Below are 18,790 nucleotides of genomic sequence, written 5' to 3'. Positions count from 1 at the left end.
GTATTCCATTGTGTAGATCTACCATTGTTTCTTTATACATTTGGGGCACTTGGATTGTTTTCAGATTCTGGTTGTTGTGAATAGTGCTGTAATTAACATAAGAATGCAGATAACTTCTGCAGTTGTATTTTTGGGATCCTAAAGCATATTTCCAGAAGTGATATTAATGGATTGAATGGAAACTCAATTTTTATGTTTTTGAGAAATACTTACATTTATTTTTTCCAAAAAGCAGGATCAGTCAACATTCCTATCAGCAACGAATGAGATTCCCTTTCTCCATGCACCCATACCAACGCTGGTTATTCTTGTTCTTTTTAATGTGTGCCGGTCTCTGTGGTCTGAAAACTCATTGTCATTTTGATTTGCATCTCCTTGATGATAAGTGATTTGGAGAATCTTTCCATTTGTTCTTTGGCCATTTAAATTTCTTTGAGGAATTTTCTTTTCACTTCTCCCCATTTTTTATTTTATTTTTTTTTTTTTTTTTGTGGTTTTTGGGTCACACCCGGCAGTGCTCAGGGGTTATTCCTGGCTCCATGCTCAGAAATTGCTCCTGGCAGGCACGGGGGACCATATGGGACGCCGGGATTCGAACCGATGACCTTCTGCATGAAAGGCAAACGCCTTACCTCCATGCTATCTCTCCGGCCCCTCTCCCCATTTTTTAAATGGGATTGGATGTTTTTTCTTCTAAAGTTCTTCTAGTGCCTTTATATCTTAGATTAATCTCTTATCAGATGAGTAAATATTTTCTCCCGTTCCATGGGTGGTCTTTGTATCCTAGTCATCATTTGCTTGATAAGTATAAGTTTATTTAAGTATATGAGAAAAATCCTGTACTAGTTTATAATGAAATTTATCATTGTAATGGATTTGCTTTATAATTCTTCTGTGTAATAGTAATGCAGTTACACCAGTTTAGTTTTGAGTATTGTTTGCTGGTCTGTTTTTTTTTCATATTTTTATAACTTTTAAAAAGCGTATACTAAAAATAGCATATAGATTAATCATACTTAAATCTTATGAGATGTTTTTCTTGTTATGCTTACAGCACCGAAACTGCTGAAAAATGGCAGAAGAAGTGGTGGTAGTTGCCAAATTTGACTATGTGGCTCAACAAGAACAAGAGCTGGACATCAAGAAGAATGAGAGATTGTGGCTTCTGGATGATTCTAAGTCCTGGTGGCGAGTTCGGAATTCCATGAATAAAACAGGTTTTGTGCCTTCTAATTATGTTGAAAGGAAAAACAGTGCTCGTAAAGCATCTATTGTAAAAAATCTAAAGGATACTTTAGGTAAGTTGTCTCATGGTAAAACTAAACTTAAAAATTTTTTTTCACAGCTTGATTGTTTGTATAGAATTTGCAGCAATGGACAGAGTTGACTTGAAAAGGCCAGAACTAAAGAATTCTATTAAGGCAACATAAGTTTAGCACTGAAGTTTTTAAGCACCGAATGTCTTTATTTTATTGGACTGTTTCTGTTACTGGCTATAAGGCTGAAGTTCAGTGGTCAAGCCAGTGTGGTACTGACTCATCTTTTATCAGACTTGGAATTCTGAGTGCCCTTTGGAGTTTTGACTTACTAGACAAATTCTTCATATATATGAAATTGGAATTAGTGAGTGAAATGCAAAGTTCCCCACTTAGCATTAAAGCAGTTTTACACATCACACTGGTATATTTTACTATCTGATGATTTACATTTTGAACTGTTTTTAAGTTAGCAAACCATCACTGTATCCCTTTTTATATTTGATAGTTTAAAATATCTATAAAAGGGCCTGGAGTGATAGAACAGCATTAGTAGGGCATTTACCTTGTATGCGACCAACTTGGAACAGACCCTGGTTCGATTCCCAGCATCCCATTTGGTCCCTGGAGCCTGCTAGGGGTGACTTCTGAGAGCAGAGCCAGAAGTAACCCTTGAGCACGACTGAGTGATGCAAAAACGAAAAACAAATAAACAAACCAATTTAAAAAAATATCTACAAAGATGATCTCTTCCTTATTGTGTTTTCTCTCTCTTTCCAGTTCTTTCTTCCTCTAACTGTAGTTTGTTTTTACCAACTTCTGTTAGGGCTAAATAGTTAAACCTGTTTGACAAAGAGCCTGACTGAGCTGAAGGAAGGAAATATGCACAGATGAGAACTGGGTCCCCCCACCTTTTTTTTTTTCTTTTTTTTTGTAAATAAATTCAGCTCTTCTCAGCAGACAGGAATTGGGAGGGACCATATTTCATTTTTTGTATTCTGACAACCATGCTATTGCTTAATATTTCTTGGTGTATTATGTAGAGGGAAAGTACAAATTTTCCTTGTAAAGATAATTGGAAAGGAGTATATGTAAAACAATTGATAATAAAACCCAACAAATCAACTGTAGAGGACAAAACTATGTTCTACCTATTGAAAAACTCTAAAGTTAAAAGTAAGATTAAAATGGTAAAATTATTGATTTCTGAGCTAAAAACTTCCAGAGGTGAGATGGCTCAGTTGATTGAATACATGCTTTGCATGGTCCAGGTTTGATTCCTGGTACCACATGGTCTAGCATCACTAGGAATGACCTGAACACCAACAGAGGAGCAGCCAGTGTCCCAAGAAACAAAACAAAGATCAAACAAATAAACAATAGCAGACTTTTCTAGTATTGTTTTTTGTTTGTTTGTTTGTTTTTTGGGGGGGTTTGGGCCACACCCGGCGGTGCTCAGGGGTTACTCCTGGCTGTCTGCTCAGAAATAGCTCCTGGCAGGCACGGGGGACCATATGGGACACCAGGATTCGAACCAACCACCTTTGATCCTGGATCGGCTGCTTGCAAGGCAAACGCTGCTGTGCTATCTCTCTGGGCCCTCTAGTATTATTTTTGTTTTATGTTTTTTGTTTTCATTTTATGTTTTGGGACCACACCCGATTGTGTTTAGTTGTTACTCCTGACTCTGCACTCAGAAATAGCTCTTGGCAGGCTCAGGGACTATATGGGATGCCAGGGATTGAACCTGAGCTCACCAAATACTCTACTTGTCGTACTCTCTCTCTGAACCCTTGCCCAGTATTCTATAGGTAATTCATAACAGTGTGCACCACCAGTGAGTCCCATTTGAATGTGGTTTAACACTAATTGCAGTGCTAATGTCAGTGGGTTTTGTTGCTGGTTTTATCTGATTATATTTTTGGTTTTTGAGCCATATCTTGTGGTACATAAGAGATCATATTAGTGATTAGGGGCTTATTAGTGATAGGGGATCATATTAGGGGATCATCAGTGCTGGGTATTGAACTGGGGTTAGCCACATGCATGCAACCTGTAAACTATAGCTCTAATCCCAATAAATGGAGTTATAAGAATTTTTTTTTGGGGGGGTCACACCTGACAACGCTCAGGGGTTACTCCTAGCTCTGTGCTCAGAAATCGCTCCGGGCAGGCTCGGGGGACCATATGGGATGCTGGGATTCGAACCACCGACCTTCTGTATGAAAGGCAAATGCCTTACTCCATGCTATCTCTCCAGCCCCATTAATAAGAATTTTTATCATGATACTTTAGTGTTTGTTTCTTAGGTTGGTTACCTACCCTCTTTTGGAAATTATAAGAATTTGAACATATTCATTTTTGAACATAAGTCCATTAATATTAGTTTAAACTAAAGAAAAAACAAAGAATTTTCTTTAACAGAAGAAACTAGACTTAAAGCCAATATAATACTTAGAATTTTATAAATACCAGACACTTAAAGGAAGTGTTGGTGAAAAGGCAACTTATATCAAGAAAGCCTCATAGCCATGAGAACCCAGAAAGGAAAAAGGCTGTTTCTAGATTTTAAAAAATTCTTTCAGGGAAACAGACATAGTATAGCAGTTAAGGCACTTTGCCTTGCATGCATCTGACCTGGGTTCAATCTGTGGCACCCCATATGGTCTTCCAACCCTATCAGGAGTAAGCCCTGATCATAGCTGGGTGTGGCTCCAAAATGAAACTAAAAATCTCTTTTAAAAGGATTATTGGTATCCTGGACTAGAGCAGATGTGATAATGAATAAACTGTCATAGAGCAAAGAGGAAAACACCCTAGGTTTTACATATTACTGCATATAAATTTGAAATTTTTCAACCTTTCTAGTATTTTGGGGGGAACTTCCATAGTATTTTTTGTTATTAAAGTAATTTAAACAGAATTTTATGAGTCCTAATAAATAAGTTCTAATAATTTTATATGAGTCCTAATAATGTTTTGTTCTGTTTTTTTTTTCTTTCATTTTTTTTTGGGGGGGGACAAACCCAGTGATGCTCAGAGGTTACTCTGTTAGGGTTCGAATTGACACCTGGCGCTGAGAGTCAAAGACCACCTCCAATAATGCAAAGTGCAAAAGGGAGTTTATTTGGTTAACAAAGGTCCAAGCCTCATCCCACTAGGGGAGTCTTTGCAAGGACCTCGAGTCAAATCTTCAAGCAGTTTATATAGAAAACACAAGCAGTAACAGACTTTTTTTAAACAAGTTTGGTGTTTTAAATATCCATGATAATTAATGATTTTTTTTTTTTTTGGTTTTTGGGCCACACCCATTTGACGCTCAGGGGTTACTCCTGGCTATGTGCTCAGAAATCGCCCCTGGCTTGGGGGACCATATGGGACACGGGGGGGGGGGGGGGGGGGGGGGGTCGAACCTCGGTCCGTTCCTTGGCTAGCGCTTGTAAGGCAGATACCTTACCTCTAGCGCCACCTTCCCGGCCCTTTTTATTGTTTTTTTTTTTTTTTTTTTTTTTTGGTTTATGATTATTTTTTTGTATGTGTGTGTGTGTGGCTTTTTGGGCCACGCCTGGTGAAGCTCAGGGGTTTACTCTTGGCTATTCGCTCAGAAATCGCTCCTGGCTTGGGAGACCATATAAATCGCTGGGGAATTGAACCGCCTAGGTTAGCTGTGTGCAATGCAAACACCCTACCGCTTGCACCACTCCTCCGGCTCCGGCTCCAATTAATGGATTTTTTTCATAGTGATTGTGCTGCTGTTAGAGACATTTGGAAGTTTAGAAATTGAGGAAAACAAAGTAGAGTGGTTACGTGAATGTATTTTCAACTGTTTGAAAATATTTATGCTTTAAAACTTCTTCCAAAATAAGCCTGAATAATATCACAATTGTAGCCTTTGTGATATACTTGTTCTACAGGTTCTGCTATAGTTCTGTAGTGGGGGGGGGAGTTCTGGAGAGAGGCCTCACTAAGAACTTTCTGTTGCCTGGGTGTATGCCAAGTCACATGATTGGGTGTGGGGAGTTTCAGTGTTGCAGAACAGACCAGGAAACTCATAGAATTATCCTGAGCTGAGTTAACAAACTGAAAGAACACCAACATTTATTGAAAATGGACTGGCTAAAACTTTTTAAAGACCTTTTCAGTAAGTTTGTTTAATAAATGCTTGTTTTCTTGTAGCTTTTAAATTAGATTTCTAACATTTTTGAACTTTAATAGGAGCAGTATGGAGAGAACCTTTTGTGTTTATATAGGCTGATGCTGTGTGTTGTTTATGAAAAAAGCTAATTGGTGATTTATCAAGCTATTAGGTTTGATAAGTAAAATAGTTTTAAAATGGTTTAGTAATAATGTTTAAACAGCAAATCAGAAAAGATTATTTTTTTACTTTGTGTTTCTAATGCAGTAACTTTCAACTTAGTAGTAACATTGGAAGTAAATAAGTGTTGAACATTAAAAACTGGAGGAAAAATGAAATTACCTAAGGAAAGTTTCTTCATAGTCAACATTTGAATGAACATAACTGTTTAGAATAGTTTTACTAAATGTTAGAACACAGAAAATAATATTTAATAGAAATACTGGTAGAGAATGTTTAAATAATTGATTAAACAATCAATATGGCATTGCTAGAAAATGGTGTTATGGGTAAATGTGAAATCTGAGAGCAGCAAGCATTGAAAAAAAACCAGTAAATTATTGGGCTTTATAAATTAAGTTAAAATAAACGTAATACTATTAATTTACAAGGTCCTGATCTCTGCTGGTAGTCTTACTATGATTCATGATAGTCAATTTGATTTGATCTTTTTGAGCATGGTGTGTCTAGAAAGTGAACAAAGGAATAATTAAATAGCTTACATAAAAGAAGCCTAAAAGATTCTGAAGAAGGAGGCATGGTGGAAAAGGAGCAAGCATTCTTGGAGAGGGATGTACTAAGAAGCATGTGTATATTTATTTTTTCAGTTCATTGTAATGGTCAAGTGACTCATTCTGGAATATACTGCAGCTCTAGTATTTGGACAAGTTTATATTTTAATTTTTTTCCTTAGTCTTCATTTTAAAGAGCTTGTCAGTTTGCATGTTAGCACATTTTTATTAAGAGTATTTATCATTGAACAAAAAACTAATAACCTGTTTGAACAGAATTTACATTATGGTGAGGAAGTATTATATAATTGTTTATAATTTATAATGAATAATGAAGTATATGTTTATATCGTGATACTGTTATATTATCCATGAAGTGCTATTTATATGCCAGAAATGATGAAAAAGAAAATATTGTGTATGAGATATAGTTTTGATATTACTGTTAATAAAATAATTCTACCTGTTTAAATCTTAGAAAGTTTATCATTATATCTAAATGCATTTGTAGACTGAGGACTCAGGACTTGGTATTTATAACAAAATATTCCATCCCCTCCCTTTTTTGTGTAGCTTCTGTGTAGTCAAGATATGCTATTCACTTACCTGTTAACGGAATGTACTTAAAAAAATGGAGAAACAGGGACTGAAGAGATAGCACAGCTGTAGGATGTTTGCCTTGCATCAGCTGATCCAGGACAGACCTGGGTTCGATCCCTGGCATCCCATATGTCCCCTGAGCCAGGAGCGATTTCTGAGCACACAGCCAGGAATAACCCCTGAGCGCCACCAGGTGTGCCCCCACCCCCCCAAAAAAAAAAGAGAACAGGACTAGAAAGATATTTCAAGACACAAAGATACATGATGAACACAGTTAATTTCTTGATTAAAATGTTCAAATGTTTTGGTTTGGGAGCCTCACACAGTGGTTTTGATCCTTAAGATCATGTGGTAAAGGGTACCTCCTGAATCATGTATGCATGTGCTCAGCATGTTGATCTATTGCTGTGGCCCAAGGCCTAGGCTCAGTCCCCAAGACTGCATGGTGCCCAAGCACTCCTGGGAACGCTCCCTGAAAAAGTTTAAAGTGTCATTTAGTACTATTGGCCCTTCCACCAAAACTTCAGCTTTTTTTTTTTTTTTTTTTTTTTTTTATCAAAATAAAAATAGAGGAATAATATATGTGTTCTTTGTTGGGTAGCTTCAGTATTCTGGAGAATAGCAAGAGCACTGCTTTAGGTGAAACAGGTATAATAATTTAAAATGATCTTATTTCATATAAATGAATCAATTTGAACTTTGGGCTGGAGTGATAATACAACAGATAGGGCAGTTTACTCATGGCTGACCTGGGTTTGACCCCTGCATCCCATATGGTCGCTGGAGCCCACCAGGAATGACTCCTGCACATTGAAGAACCAGAATTAAGACATGAGAACTACCAGATGTGGCCCAAAAATCAAATAAAAACATTGAAATTTAAGACCTACTATGAAAATCACCGTATATTTCTATTTAGAATTCTTAATTTTGTCTCTGGTCAAGGGCTTATAATTAAACTTTTTTTAAATTATTATTTCTCATTTGTAAAGGGAGAGAGATGATCCTGGAAACCTCTACCTCTCCCCACCCCACCCCCCCATTGCCTCCCTTTCAAGTAGTGCTGGAAGGAGTGGGGACTGGAGATTATGCTTTAGGTTTGACAATTCACAGTTCAATGCTAGGATCCAACAATGTGATGCTGCTTAGCCCAGCAATTCTGAGGTCCTCTAGGGCCACTCCACCTGTATGCAGAAGTTCATGTGGTGCACTGGGAATTTTGGTGTCTGCACATGCAAGGACAAACCATGTTTTATTCAAAATGTTAACAGAAGCTCCTAATCACAGAGCTGTTTCCCCAGCCCTTGGAAAACCCCCTTTTATGATAAAAGTCTTAAAATGTTAAACAACTGATCAGTCTTATATGTGTCAAGGATCAGGAGAATCCATGATGATGAAACCTGACTTTGAAGAAGTAGAAACCTAAGAATAGAATTATAGTTATACATAATTAGAAGTAATTTCTTTGATTAATTTATTGAACTCAGTGATTTTGATGGAGGAAAGAGGCATAAAGAAAACCTAATGCTGGAAGAATCACTAAAAGCATTGGGCTCAAAAATATATTTGAAAGCTAAAAACTGGAAAAGAAAGATTAAATAAGAGAGCTAAAGAGATAATTAAGGGAAGGACTGTTGTTAAGGCACTTGGGTAGCATCCTACTGACTCAGGTTCAAATTCCTGACACCATGTATGGCTTCTTTTAACACTTCTAGGGGTTATTCTTGAGCCAGGAATAGTCTCTAAACTCTTCTGTGCCCCCAAAAGTCTTGTCCGCAAATAAAAATATTTTATTGCTTTGTTTGTTTTTATTTTGGGGCCATACCCTGTTATGCTTAGGGCTTACTTCTGACTTTGTGCTAATGAATTACTAATCCCCTTCCTCCATTGTACTACGTGGCCCAATAGAAAAGGTTTTTATTTATTGGGTTTTGGTTTGGGGGCTACATCTTTTTTTCGGGGGGGGCGGGGGTTTGGGCCACACCCGTTTTGATGCTCAGGGGTTACTCCTGGCTAAGCGCTCAGAAATCACCCCTGGCTTGGGGGGACCATATGGGACGCTGGGGATCAAACCGTGGTCCGTTCCTTGGCTAGCGCTTGTAAGGCAGACACCTCTAGTGCCAACTCACTGCCCCCATCTTTTTAATTGCTATATTAAAGCACTATAGTTACAAAATTGTTCATTGTTGGGTTTAAGTCATACAATGTACACCATCCTTCACCATTGCACCCTTCCTATCACTGTCACCAATGTCTCCCTCTCCTTCCCACCCCTACCCCCACCCCTGCCTTGTTCTAGGGCAGGCAAATTGATTCTCTTTCACTTCTTACCCGCTTTCTCTTTTCTTTTTGACACTATGATTTGCACTATTATTAATGGAGGGGTGTCTTGTCAATTTTTCCACTTTCAGTGCTGAGTTCTTGTCCAGAGAGATCAATTCCAATGATCATTGTCCAAGTAGATCCTTCTCTACTCTAGCTACACTCACCAGCTCTTTGAAGTGAATTTTCTACCCTGGCTGGACCTCCAGATCTTTGTCTCTATTATCTCTGGGTATTATTACCATACTAACTTGTGTGTGCGTGTGTGTGTGTGTGTGTGTGTGTGTGTGTGTTTACCCCTAAAATGAGTGAGACTGTTCTAGTATTATTACCATACTAACTCGTGTGTGTGTGTGTGTGTGTGTGTGTGTGTGTGTGTGTGTGTACCCCTCAAATGAGTGAGACTGTTCTATGTCTACTAGCCCTTTCCCTCTGGCTCATTTTATTCAGCATAATAGTCTCCATGTTCATCCATGTATAGGCAAATTTCATGGCTTCGTTTTTCCTAATGGCTGCATAGTATTCCATTGTGTACATGTACTGCAGTTTCTTGAGCCACTCATCTGTTGTCAGGCACCTAGGTTATTTGCAGATTCTTGCTTTTGTAAAAATAGTGCTACAATGAACATAGTGCAGAGGGCATTTTTTTAAATGTGTTTTTGTGTTCCTGGAAGTATACAGAACACATACAGCAGTTCAATTTCTAGCTTTTTGAGGAATGTCCATATTGTTTTCCAAAAAGGCTGGATCAGTCTTCATACCCACCAGCAGGGAATGAGAATCCCTTTCTATCTACATCCACACCAACACTGTAGTTCTTGGTGTGTGTGTGTGTGTGTGTGTGGCGGGGGGGGGGGGGAGAGAGATGCATGCTAGTGTCTGTGGTGTGAGATGAAATCTCTTTGTTGCTTTGATTTGCACATCCCTAATGATTAGTGATGAGAAACATTTTTTCAAGCTACATCCAGCTTGCTCAGGGATTAATCCTGGCCCTTCACTCAGGAATTACTCATGGTAGGACTTAGGGAGACATAAGATGGCAGAGATTGAAATACGGTCAATGTCTGTAAGGCAAGACAAGCACCCTACCCATTATACTATCTCTCCACCTGAATTGTTTCTTTTTTCTTCAGATAAATAAGGTTTATTTATTAAAAGATACTATTATAATGTAGAGATAAAAATCTCAATGCAGTTCAAATAATGTTGATTAAAATCCATAAGGTACTGAGGAAAAGGGATACAGTTCAGTAGCCTGTATAAAATGATTTAATTGTAGCTATTTATGTTTGAGAACTTAAGGCATAATATTTTATATTTTAATAATTTCATAAAGTACTTTTGCATCTACTCTTTGGAGATTGGAAAGGGCTATCCTCAAGTAATAGAAACAAAAGGCATTAAAAGGACTCAAGAATTGTATATGGGGGAGCAATGTAGTGATTTTGCAGGTATTTAGTCTGTTATTCAATTCACACGACAAATTTTTTTGGGGGGAGGGATCACACCTGGCAGCTCTCAGGGGTTACTCCTGGCTCTATATTCAGAAATCACTCCTGGCAGGCTCGGGGAACCATGTGGGATGCCAGGATTTGAACCACCAACCTTCTGCACGCAAGGCAAATGCCTTATCTCCATGCTATCTCTCCGGCCCCTACACATGACAAATATTAATGAAACAGATAGTATGGGCAGGCACTGGTGATTGAAAGGTGTTTAAAATATGTTTAGTCGCAAGCAGATTTTGTTATATAATCTCTTAAGCTTTAATGGTGAAACCATTTACAAAGAGTTGTTATGGCAAAGGAGGAAGATTTCATCAACTTTTTTGGGGGGGGTGTGGGGAGAACTTGGAATTGGGATGGATGATATTCAGGCTACTCCCAGCACTATGCTCAGGGTTTGCTTCCAGTGGAGTTCAGGGGACTTTGTGGTGCATTCTTCCACATGGAAATCATACACTATAGTTCTTTGAGCTATCTCATGGCCAGGGGATGAAGGGTTGGAGGGATCTTTTTTAGGTGAAACAAGAAGAGATATTATGAGGCTTTATTTTATTTATTTTGCTTTGAGCTTTATTTAAGACTTACTTCTGGTTCTGTGCTCAGGGATCACTCCTGACACTTGTTAGGAGACCATATGTAATGTTGGAAATAGTATTAGTCGGCTGCATGCAAAAAATAAAAAACTCTTGAATCTTAAAGAATGAGACTGGAGAATATTTCTGCCTAAGGGCAGAAAAACATGTCAACTGAACTCCTTGAAAAGAGTATGTTGTTTTGTTTTTAAATTGTGTGTGTGTGTGAGAGAGAGAGGGGTGGGGGAGGGAGGGAGGGAGGGAGGGAGGGGGAGAGAGAGAGAGAGAGAGAGAGAGAGAGAGAGAGAGAGAGAGAGAGAGAGAGAGAAAACGAGCAATATTTGCATTTAGTGTAAAGTCTTTTCTTAAAAGTATCCTGATGTTTTGTTCCTAATGTTATAATTGAAATTGTTTAAAAATTTTCTTCTAGTATTTGTTGACTTTGTATCTTGCAATTTTGCTAACAACTGGTGGATCCTATTGAAGTTTATGTGTTTTATTTTCTTTTATAAATATATGGTCATATCATGTGTGAATAAAATTTTTTCTTGCTATTTGGGTAGGTTATATTTTTGTTTCCTGTATTGAATAGACATGGTAGGGACCAGAGAGATAGCATGGAGGTAGGCCTTTTGCCTTGCATGCAAAGGATGGTCGTTTGAATCCCAGCATCCCATATGATTCCCGAGCCTACCAGGAGCGATTTCTGAGCGTAGAGCCAGGAGTAACCCCTGAGCTCTGCTGGGTGTGACCCAAAAACAAAAAAAAAGAAAAGTGAATAGACATGGTATTCAGGAGTTCCTGTTCCTAATCTTGGGAGAGAAGCTTTCAGTCATTTATTTTTGTGCTTGATGTGATGTGAATTTATTTTCTTTTTCATAACTGCTCCTTACTGAATTGAAGAAAATCCCTTCTGTTCCTGATTGCTGACATTCTTTTTTTTTTTGTTTTTGGGCCACACCCAGTAACGCTCAGGGGTTACTCCTGGCTATGTGCTCAGAAGTTGCTCCTGGCTTGGGGGACCATATGGGACACCGGGGGATCGAACCGCGGTCCGTCCAAGGCTAGCGCAGGCAAGGCAGGCACCTTACCTTTAGCGCCACCGCCCGGCCCCCGATTGCTGACATTCTATCATGAAGTGTTAGATTTTAGATTGAATGTCTTTTCTTCATGGAAGTGATCATAAGGGATTTTCTCCAAGTCCATGTTTATAATAGTAACTTTCATACAGTTGAACTACCCATATTACCTGGTCATGATGTGCAGTCTTCTTAATATTCCTTAGGAGTTAATTGTCTAGTATGCAGGATTCGTATTTTCCACAAATTCCTTATTTATGTATTTGCATAGTTGCTCAGATTTATTTGAAACCCACACATTGCCCAACATTGATACTTGTGATGCTTTTGCAGGCATGTGATCAATTGGCAGGAAAAAAAGAACACCAATTTTATCAAGTTTTGTTTTAGCTCTTGTACTATGCCACATTTTTGTCAGCTTTTGAGATGATTTTATTGCCCAAGTGTAGTCTAGAGTGGCTAAGTATATGAAGGCGTTAATTACCCTGTGGTGCTCAGGAGCCCGTAGAATATCAGGATGCTAATCAAGTTTTGCCCCTTAATACAAAGCAAATGTTTCAGTTCTGTGTGATCTCCCAGTTTGAAAATCGAACTTTAGCACAAAGTTAAAAACTGGGAGGTTTTCTTCCCCAAAATGGACATTGATCTTTTCCATCATGCATGATAGCAGTGCCCACGGGTCCCATGGACTGGGCTGTGCCCTCTTCTCTTCAGCATTTAACCAGATACTTATATTTACTTATCACTTCATATGAAGCTTTCTCATTTTTAAAGATAAGGCATAGTAAACTCCTACTTGAGTGTTCCCAAACACATCTAACTGTCCCCTTCTTGAATAGGCATACGGTTAATCCTAAACTATCATGTTGGTGTCCCACTCATATATTGAACCATCTTCTATTGGTTGGTTGATTTCATCATTATCTTGGGCTTTTATTTAGGGTGGGGAGTCTACATGTGGTAGAGCTTAGTGTACTCAGAGTCCTGGCAGGACTTGGGAGTATTAGGAATTGGACCTATGTTGATCACATGCAAGTTAAGTGCTGAACGCATTGTACTCCATCCCATGGAGTTCCTTTTTAAACAATACTTTAGAGTTGTTTTGGTTATCATTGTTTAATATTCTCTTCTGACTATCCCCCTTTATTTAAACAGGCATTGGAAAAGTGAAAAGAAAACCTAGTGCTCCAGATTCTGCATCTCCTGCTGATGATAGCTTTGTTGACCCAGGAGAACGTCTCTATGACCTCAACATGCCTGCTTATGTGAAATTTAACTACATGGCAGAGAGAGAGGATGAATTGTCACTAATAAAAGGGACGAAGGTGATCGTCATGGAGAAATGCAGTGATGGGTGGTGGCGAGGTAGCTACAATGGACAAGTTGGATGGTTTCCTTCAAATTATGTAACTGAGGAAGGTGACAGTCCTTTGGGTGACCATGTGGGTTCTTTGTCAGAGAAGTTAGCAGCAGTCGTCAATAACCTAAACACTGGACAAGTGTTGCATGTGGTACAAGCTCTTTATCCATTCAGTTCATCCAATGATGAAGAACTTAATTTTGAGAAAGGAGATGTAATGGATGTTATTGAAAAACCTGAAAATGACCCTGAATGGTGGAAATGCAGGAAGATCAATGGAATGGTTGGTCTGGTGCCAAAAAACTATGTTACCATTATGCAGAATAATCCATTAACCTCAGGTTTGGAGCCGTCACCTCCACAGTGTGATTACATTAGACCTTCACTCACTGGAAAATTTGCTGGCAATCCCTGGTATTATGGAAAAGTCACCAGGCATCAAGCAGAAATGGCATTGAATGAAAGAGGGCACGAAGGTGATTTCCTCATTCGTGATAGTGAATCTTCGGTAAGTTGGTTTCAAAAGTAAGTAGAAATAGTTTGGTATTAAAAATAAATAGAAGATTCAAAGCATTAAATGGCTTCTCTAAAAATAATCAGGTATGGGCCAGAGCAATAGTATAGTGGGTATAGAGTGCTTGCTTTGCACTACAGATTTTTGATTCCCAGCACCCCATATTATTTCCCAAGCCTGTCAGGAGTCATTCCTGAGTACAGAGCAAGGAGTACAGCCTGAGCATCATCCATCATCGGGTATGGCTCAAAACCAAAACCCAAAACCACAAACAAAATTAACCAGGTTAGTAAAATAGAAAATAAAGCATGAATATTGATGAAGCTCAAGCCAGCATTTATTTACAACTATATTTAAATAAAGTATGGCCCTAGCACTGATTTTTCTCTGGATTATTTAACTTTGTCTAGTTCTTTTGGTTTTGTTTTCCTGAAATATTTTGTGAATATAGAATTTTTTTGTTTACTTGGTTTTGAGCCACACCTAGTAGCACTCTGGGCTCAGAAATCGCTCATGGCAGGCTTGGGGGACCATATAGGATGCTGGAAATCGAACCCAGGTCTGTCAGGGTCAGTCATATACAAGGCAAACACCCTACTGCTTTGCTATTTCTCCAGCCTGAATATAGAATTCTTAATTGAGAATGGAATAATGCATAAGAATGCCTAAAAATAATGTGTATTTTCTTAAAGTTAACTGAGAGTGGACATTAACTAAAATAAACTATTTACCATAGAATTTTTTGTGTATGATTTGGTTTGGGGGCCACACTGGCAGTACTCAGGGGTTGCTATTGGCTTTGCACTCAGGAAACATTTCTGGCAGGTATGGGGACCATGGGATACTGGGGATTAAACCCAGGTTGGCTACATGCGAGGTAAATTCCCTACCTGCTGCAATATCTTTCTGGCCTCACCATAGTATTGCTTGTTAGTTTATTTTTATTTTTTTTTTTTTTTTATTTTTTTCGGTCACATCCAGCGGCTCCTGGCTGTGTGCTCAGAAATTGCTACTGGCAGGCACAGTGGACCATATGGTATGCCAGGATTTGAACCGCCGCCTGTCCTGGATTGGCTGCTTGTAAGGCAAATCCCTATAGTATTATTTTTTAAGAGAGGTCTCAAACAGGTATATTTTTGTCCTGCACAATTCTTTTTCCCAAGTCTTTTTTTTTTAACACAATTACAAAATTGTTCATAATTGAGTTTGTCTTTATATTGTACAACACCCTTCTCCAGTGCACATTTTCTGCCACCAGTGTCCCTAGTTTTCCTCCCAGCATTCCCCCTGCCTTCCTTTGTGGTAGACATTTTTCTTCTCTGTTTAGATACTGGTTTACAATATTGTTACTGAAGGGGCATATGCATATCACTTTATTTTTTAACAGATGAATTTATTATTAGTGTTTAAATGTTTGGAGATTTCTTATAAAAATTTAAAGATTAAGGGGCAAGCGATAGGGAGTTCACAGTAGGCCGTTTGCCTTAAACACAGCCAACCCGGGACAGACCCCGGTTTGATTCCCAGCATCCCATATGGTCCCCCTAACCTGCCAGAAGCTATTTCTGAGCAAAGAGTCAGGAGTAATCCCTGAGTGCAACTCGGTGTGGCACCCCCAAAATATTTAAATATTCTATATATAGTATATAAATATTATAAATATAACATAAATATGTAATATTATAAATATAAATTCTTATTTATTTTTGTTAGGGGGCCACTGCCATGCTGAGGGATTACTTCTAGCTCTGTACTTAGCAATCACTCAGTGGCCATTAGAGAACTCAAGAATCAAACTTGGGTATGGGCGAGCAAGGCAAGAGCCTATATCTCTGTACTATTTCTCCATTTTTGTGTCCTTCAGTATTTGAGAATTCACAGTGTTTTCCTACATGTTCTTAACTCTCAAGAAACTACTCTTAGTTACTAATTGAATAGATAAATATACAGTATGTTTTGGATTTTCTCGTCATTCTTCTGCAGAGAAAATAGCTATTTCAGAAATTTTTTAAAAATGCTGTAGGTATTTGGTTGGGATTTATTTATTTATTTATTTATTTATTTATTTATTTATTATGTATCTGCTTGGCCTTGAATCCTGTATCTCCTGTAAACAGCTTAGCTGTACTCTGCCTCGCCTCTATATAGCTTGTATTTGTTTTTTTGTTGTTGTTTTGGTTTTTTTTGTTTGTTTGTTTGTTTGTTTGTTTTTTGGGTCATACCCGGCGGCACTCAGGGTTAGGGTAACTCCTGGCTCTGTGCTCAGAAATTGCTCCTAGCAGGCTCAGGACCATATGGTATGCCGGGATTCGAACCAATGTTGGTACTGGGTCAGCCACTTGCTAGGCGAACGCCCTATCGCTGTGCTATCTCTCTGGCCCCAACTTGCATTTGTTTTGAGTAGATAATTCTATAAAGTTGATAACTGTAAATAATTAAGTGTAATCCCCACACTTGATCTTAGCCAAAAGGCCAAGAAGCAATAAGTGTAATTCCTAATACTTAATAAGTGCTTAAAATTTAGCTGATAACATTTTAAGATAAAATGCTTATAGAGGGGATGGAAAGATGTTACAGCAGGGCAGGCACTTGACTTGCAAGCAGCTGACCTGGGTTCAATCCCCAATTCCATGTAGTCCCCTGAGCACCTCAGGAGTAATTTCCTGAGTGCAGAGCCAGGAGTCTGCTTTGAGAATCGCCAGGTGTTGCCCAACACCACCCATCCCCAATTTGTTTTTAACTGGTGTCTTTCAAAATGTTTACATATATTTTTCTTTTTTAGCCAAATGACTTTTCAGTATCACTAAAAGCACAAGGAAAAAACAAGCATTTTAAAGTTCAGCTAAAAGAGACTGTTTACTGCATCGGACAGCGTAAATTTGGCACCATGGAAGAACTGGTAGAACATTACAAAAAGGCTCCAATTTTCACAAGTGAACAAGGAGAAAAATTATACCTTATCAAGCATTTATCTTGATACCGAGAAGTGACTGCTGCACAGCTGTGATTTGTCCTATTATTGAAGACCCAGAATGTCAGTCTAGTTGTGCTTGATTGGAAACTGCTGTTTCTAACTCCAAATGAGAACTGACTATAATACATAACTCATACACATATGCTACATATGTAAAGTCTCTTCATAGATATTGGTCTTCTGTTTTTGTTTTTTATGCTGTTTTTCCTTATAATGTTAAGGTTTTATAATTTGAAAAAATGATGTAGATCAAAAGTCTTTATATGAAAGAGTTTCCTTATTGCCTTTCTATTTCCTTGTAAGGGCACCATGTTAGTATTTCCACAGTGATTTCATATAAGATTATTTCAATATATGTCACATCCTAAAATAAATTTCTTTGAGAATGTTATTTTTTGTGACTAAATAGCAATAATAAATGAAAAACTAGAATTATTTGCAGGTATTTGTCATAAACTATTGTAAATATCAAGTTTGTGCGTCTGCCAATTTTTTTTTTAAATTCATTCTTTTTATCATAAGGCAAGACAAACTATAAGTTAGAAAACATAACTTATACAACTTTACAATTACTGAAAGCAATCTAGTGAAATTTTTGTGTGTGTTTCTCATGATTGTTGACAGTAGTGTCAGATTTTTTTTTTTTATTAAAGAGATGCTCATGTTATTTTTCCACCTTCTGTTATTGTGTAAAGCATCATGTATTAGGATATAAGTACCTGCCAATGTGAAAAAGACTATGGCAAAGTGTGGAGGGCATTACAAACATTAAGAATATTTGTTTTCCCTACCAAACTCCAGATCAGAAGACTGTTAAATATGCTATTGCTACTATTTTTGTTTTTCCTTTTGTTAGTTTTGAGGGTTTTTGTTGTTGTTGTTGTCTATTGTTTTTGGTTTGGGGGCCATACTCAGCAATTACTCCTGACTGTGTACTCAGAAATCACTACTGGCAGGCTCAGGGGGCCATATGGGATGCTCAGATTTGAACCCGAGTTGGCATATGCAAGACAAATGCCCTGGGCCCAGAGAGATAGCACAGCGGCGTTTGCCTTGCAAGCAGCTGATCCAGGACCAAAGGTGGTTGGTTCGAACCCTGGTGTCCCATATGGTCCCCCGTGCCTGCCAGGAGCTATTTCTGAGCAGACAGCCAGGAGTAACCCCTGAGCACCGCTGGGTGTGGCCCAAAAACAAAAACAACAACAACAACAAAAAAGACAAATGCCCTGCCCACAGTGCTATTGCTTCAGCCCCTAGTTTTGATTTTTAATTAGGACACTAATTGAAATTACTCATTGTTAGAGAACCTTGTTTCTGCAGGTCCTTATACTTTTTTGTTTTGTTTTGTTTTGGTTTGGTTTTGGGGCACACCTGCTCATGCTCAGTGGCTCTGCACCCAGAAATTACTTGTAGCAGTGCTTAGACAACCATATGAGATGTTTGGAATCGAATCCAGATTAGCTGTATACAAAGCAAGCCACTGTCTCACTGACTCCACTTTTCTTTTCCTTTCTGATTTTTGGGCCATACCCGGCAGCACTCCAGTTACTCCTGTCTCTGGTCAGAGATCTCTCTGGCAACCTCAGGGGACCATATGGGATACTGGGAATCAAACCCAGGTTGCTGCGTGCAAGGCAAACACCCTACCTTCTGTGCTATCACTTTGGTCCTGCTTCTAGAGAATTTTAAATCTGCTTCCATGGGTCACAAAAGAAACCCAGTAATGATTTTTGTTTGTTTTT

The 18,790-nt window shown here is 38.4% G+C and overlaps 1 protein-coding gene across 1 annotated transcript; it reads left to right on the top strand.

Moving 5' to 3' along the window:
* Positions 1–1,057: 1,057 nt before the first annotated feature.
* On the top strand, positions 1,058–17,439 carry NCK1 (NCK adaptor protein 1). Its single transcript, XM_049775986.1, has 3 exons — positions 1,058–1,298; positions 13,356–14,068; positions 16,857–17,439. The coding sequence occupies exons 1-3, from the start codon at positions 1,073–1,075 to the stop codon at positions 17,049–17,051; spliced, it is 1,134 nt and encodes a 377-aa protein (XP_049631943.1). The 5' UTR covers positions 1,058–1,072; the 3' UTR covers positions 17,052–17,439.
* Positions 17,440–18,790: the final 1,351 nt, after the last annotated feature.

This window comes from Suncus etruscus, chromosome 6 (genome assembly GCF_024139225.1).
Source record: "Suncus etruscus isolate mSunEtr1 chromosome 6, mSunEtr1.pri.cur, whole genome shotgun sequence".
Lineage (NCBI taxonomy): Eukaryota > Metazoa > Chordata > Mammalia > Eulipotyphla > Soricidae > Suncus > Suncus etruscus.
The sequence above is the reverse complement of the archived record's forward strand: the minus strand, read 5'-3'. Positions and strand labels throughout refer to the sequence as shown.

Excerpts from the sequence above, each read along its gene's own strand:
- NCK1 (XM_049775986.1), top strand. The coding sequence starts at position 1,073 with ATGGCAGAAGAAGTGGTGGTAGTTGCCAAATTTGACTATGTGGCTCAA. Across the intron at positions 1,299-13,355 it reads AAATCTAAAGGATACTTTAG|GCATTGGAAAAGTGAAAAGA; the intron begins GTAAGTTGTCTC and ends TTATTTAAACAG. Across the intron at positions 14,069-16,856 it reads TTCGTGATAGTGAATCTTCG|CCAAATGACTTTTCAGTATC; the intron begins GTAAGTTGGTTT and ends TTTCTTTTTTAG.